The 4351-nt window shown below is 47.0% G+C and overlaps 1 protein-coding gene across 1 annotated transcript in view; it reads right to left on the bottom strand.

Moving 5' to 3' along the window:
• Nucleotides 1-3220, bottom strand: part of TNFRSF21 (TNF receptor superfamily member 21) — a gene marked incomplete at its 5' end in the record, with an annotated part of 54477 nt that extends 51257 nt beyond the window's left edge. Inside the window, 2 exons of the mRNA XM_019538097.1 lie at nt 501-1001; nt 2560-3220. Coding sequence (XP_019393642.1) covers nt 501-1001; nt 2560-3220 — 1162 coding nt within the window. The remainder of the gene's footprint in view (nt 1-500; nt 1002-2559) is intronic.
• Between the last annotated feature and the right edge of the window lie 1131 nt (nt 3221-4351).

Below are 4351 nucleotides of genomic sequence, written 5' to 3'. Positions count from 1 at the left end.
GGAGCCAAGTGCAGACTGAGGAAGAAAGCAGGGAGGGGAAGGCAGGGTACCGCCTCTTTCAAGCTTCTCTTAACAGGGATTCAGATGGAAAAAGGAGCAGTGACAAGGACAGATTACACCTTGAGCAGGCCTGTGGAAAACTGGTCAGGAAGAACTACAATGGGAGAAACGGGATGGTAGGAGCGAGGACGTAGAGATCAGAGGAAGCAGGCAGGAAGCAAAGAGGCAGCTTAAGGAAGAGCATGCAACTGGAAGGAGGAAGGATGGGGCTGGTTATGAGGCACAGTAAGCAAAGAAGCTTTGGACTGATTCACTAGACAGGAACATGGCATACCAAAAGCATCCCACAGATATCTGCAGCTAATGGCAGATGTGGCAAGTCTAAACAGGCAAGAAAAACTTGAAGAATTTTTGGAAGAGGTTAAGAGAGAAAGAGACATGACCCCCCGCCAATCCTCCATATTCCACCAGCTGTCACTTCCCCGAGCAATATTGCTCACCGTGCCCGTTGCAGTAACAGATCCATTTTTCTCTGTTCTGCGTTGGAGTTGATGTTTTTTTCAGACCAGCCTTTTCCACAATGGTACTGGGATCTTGCCGAGGTCCCTTCTTCAGAGTCCGCGAGCTTTTCCTGACGCTGCACACAACTATAACCACGAGAACTAGCAGCAGAAACAGGACAATCATCCACGGTAAATGTTCATTGATATCGAAATGCTTGTGGGCATTCTGGCGGTTAAGTCCTCTCTTGGGAGGCTTGTAGGGGATGCTCGCCTTCTCACCTCCTGTCATCTCCAGTGCTGGCTGCACTTTCAGGACCGACTGACTGGCATGTGTGTGGTGGTAGCGCTGCTGGTGATCGATAGCCCTGGAGACGGTCAGGTTGACACCATCCGTCTGATTTGCTGAGGTTTCGTTGTAAACATCTGTTGGTTCCTTTGTGGTGTTGTACACATTTGGTCTAGGAGAGGCAGCAAAGCTTGAAAATGAAGGGGTCATACCTGCAAAAGGAAAAGAAACCTTGTGATCACACGTACAAAGAGTCATAAGCAACACAAAGACACTTCGCTGGCCTGGACTAGGAAATGAAACGTACTAGGCTCAAGGCAGCCCTTGAAGAGCATTTATCCAGTGGGGGCGCTGAGTTTTAATTGTACCTATATCAAAAGAAAGGTTTGAGATTTTACAGTACTATGCTGCATCATGAATTTGTCATCTCTGTTACTTTGGGCTTGTTAGTTAATAAAAGGACGCCAAACATATCAGGCCCCAGCACACCGCGTGCATCCTGGACCAGCCCTAGGCATCATATACCAGACTAGTTCCACGTGCAGGGCCAGGGCCGGGGCCAGTCTGACTCCTGCAGGCAGCACCACAGCCTGGATGACAGGGCTCCACAGGCCCAATCCAGCCGGCAGACTACGCCTGTGCTACAAGCATAAATTCAGGGATGTCAACTAAAGAAAATGAGTGAATTAGAGGGATGCTGCTAATTTGCATCTAGCCAAAATTTACATAAACCTTCACCTTTTAGAAAGCATAAAGTTTGTGCAAGTCCCTGGGGGTTTTAGCTTCCACAGGAAAGATTTCAAGCCAACAATATTTACCTGTAAAGTTTATAACCCTATACTAAAGGGGCTTACAGTTGCTGGTCTACAAAACTGATTGTGCTTTTTAATACAGATTTTCTTACTCAACCTTCTTACCATCAGAGAATATGCACTTGACAAGAACTTGTAGTTGGTAAGATTTAGCAACAGCAAGTCTTGCACAAAACAAAAGAGGCCACCCACAGCAAGAACTGCAGCCTGGCAGATTGGTTTTATTCCCAATCCAGCCTAGGTGAACATTATTCCCCTTTCAGGCATCACAAACTGGGCATCTAACCTTTGAAAGAAGTGACTATTTTAGGGAGGTTAAACTCAGCTAACTGCACTTTCAAGTATAGCTTTTTTTCCCCTGCATGACGTGCAGTTTCTCTTCAGCGAGTTAAAACAGACCAGCTAGCTGCTTTTTCCAGGCAATCTACACATTCAGAAGAAAAAGCAACGCGGCAAAGATTGAAAGCATGTATAATTTTAGATGAAGTCAAAGCACATATTTGATATAAATCATAATTTGATATAAAATGCCATGTTTTTTCTACAAGCAGTTGGTGGTGGGGAATCTTACATATACAAGAAAAGGGGAGTGAAAGAGGAACCATATTAAAGCAGACTATTACGCTATATAAGGAAGTCCTATTGCAGGTGGCTAATAGTTTGTAAGAAATCACTGTTTCAAGCTTTCCTATAATAGTTGCCAACTGATTTATTAGACATCTACCCCATAGGGCTGGAACACATTTCAGTGGAGATGGACGGTCACTGGTATTTTAAAAAGGGTTTCCAAATTGTTCTAGCCCTAGAGCAGCTGTACAGTTCAAGCCCGTAATCCATGATGCAAGACGGCAAGGCGCCTTTTAACAGAATAAAGGAGTCTAGCGTTTTGTAATCGTGTCCCCCAACCAGATACGTGGAACAAAACAGCCTTAAAATTAGAGCCAGAGGCCAAAGCTACCTTTGGGAAAATAAGTGGTAGATCGAACTTCGTAGCGTTCTTCAGACTCTTCTCGGCTTGACGAAGACACTGTGCTGAGGAGGGATGAGGGATCCCCACAGATGCTGTCACTCTTTCTTGTCCCAAGCTTTATCAGCACGTTTTTTCCCAAGCATTTAGTGTACGGTTTGCATCTCATCACGCTAGAAGGCACATCCGAAAAGGTACCGGGAGGACATTGTTTACACTTGACATCCTCAGTCTCCGTTCCTTTCTTCCGCACGCCCCAGCCAACTGGGCACACCGCATGAAGTCTGCAGGTGTCATTAACCCGAAAAGTACCACTCAGGCAAGTGCACTCCCGGTCAGTCAAGGCAGAACAGGCTATTTTCTCAGTCATTGGTGGTTCACATGGTTTCCTACAGAGATGGCACCTCTCAATGCCATTTTCGTGTTTGGTAAAGGTCCCAACTGGGCAAGGGCTGCACTCTCTCAAGGTGGTCTTTGTACAATGCTTAGACACGTAGGTTCCTGCAGGACACTTGTCACAGATCAGTTCTTTGTTAGTGGCACGGTCGAGGTGGTGGTATTTGCCAGAAGAGAGGTTTATGGCATGCGGTTCAGACGGCAGCTTGGACTGAGCATAGGCGGTGCCAAGGAACACAAGCAGCTGAAAGACAGAGAGGCAGGACGTTAGTCAGATAAGACATCTTAACAGGGACGCCCTATATCCGACGGTTCCCTTCAGCAAGCATTTAAAACTGCAGTCTCATCCAAGGAAGCTTCCCATCCTTTTTTTTTTTTTTTTTTTTACACTGTTAACAATTCATCTGCCTACAGCAACCAGAGGAGAGAAGAGAGCTGAACGGCCAGGAGGAGATGCTAGCATTCAGGGAAGAAACAGCCAACACCTCTGGGGATCGAACAGAAGGGGATGAGGAGACGGGATGGATTTTGCCAGTGCCTGGATGCAGCAAAGTCATTAAGACTTGCCTGGTATTAGCGCACCTTATTTTGCACTCCGCTTTTGCAGACAGACTAAGCACAATTTTCCTGTCCCGAGGGGATTAGGAGGTAAACAGTGCTGGAGGCCCTGCAAACGCGCTTCAGCAATACTTAAGGGCCACGAGCGGGGACTTCAGATTCAATTTACAGTTCAAGTGAAGAGTTCCCAATATGAACAGAAGTTTCCCGCAGAGCAGCAGTTCCCAATCCGGGTGCCGTGGCACCCCTCGCGTTGTTTTATCTAGGAGTTCATGGCACAAGGGACACGGGTTCAGTTGCCCCCTCCCAGTTCTCCAGAAAACACCCAGATAGTAATTACAGGGGCAGGCCATTATTTTGGGCAGAGGGCGCCTACTGAATTTCGGCAAGCTATTGAGGGCTGCATGACAGGCAGCCCAGGGCAGATTAATATTCATTTTCTAAAGTTTTTAGGGGCCCCGTGGTCTGGATAGAATTTTTTCAGGGCCCCCCAGGCCACATTTGGCCCACCCCTATATTAAGATATTGTGCGTGGTTCTGGCTGGACTGGGACTGAGAATCAGGTACATCTATAAAATCTCCTGTCCAGCCCCTGGCATTTCACCGACTCTGATGGACTACGCAATCTTTTCACCCTTCACCAGTGCAGCATCTACCAAGCAAGGCATGCCACTGGTTTCAAAGAAGCCGTCTCCTATACAGTTGTCATCAGTTGTCCCAAAGGGGAAAAGAAATAGCTAAAATGAACCTCAGTGAGGACTACACGTGGCAACAGCTCTCCCATGACCAGCGTGCAGCATTCACACGGACATCTCGTATGGTTAAAACG

The sequence above is a fragment of the Crocodylus porosus genome, unplaced genomic scaffold (genome assembly GCF_001723895.1).
Source record: "Crocodylus porosus isolate Cpor-Errol unplaced genomic scaffold, CroPor_comp1, whole genome shotgun sequence".
Lineage (NCBI taxonomy): Eukaryota > Metazoa > Chordata > Crocodylia > Crocodylidae > Crocodylus > Crocodylus porosus.
Note: the sequence above shows the minus strand (reverse complement) of the source record. Positions and strands in the feature narration are given on the sequence as shown.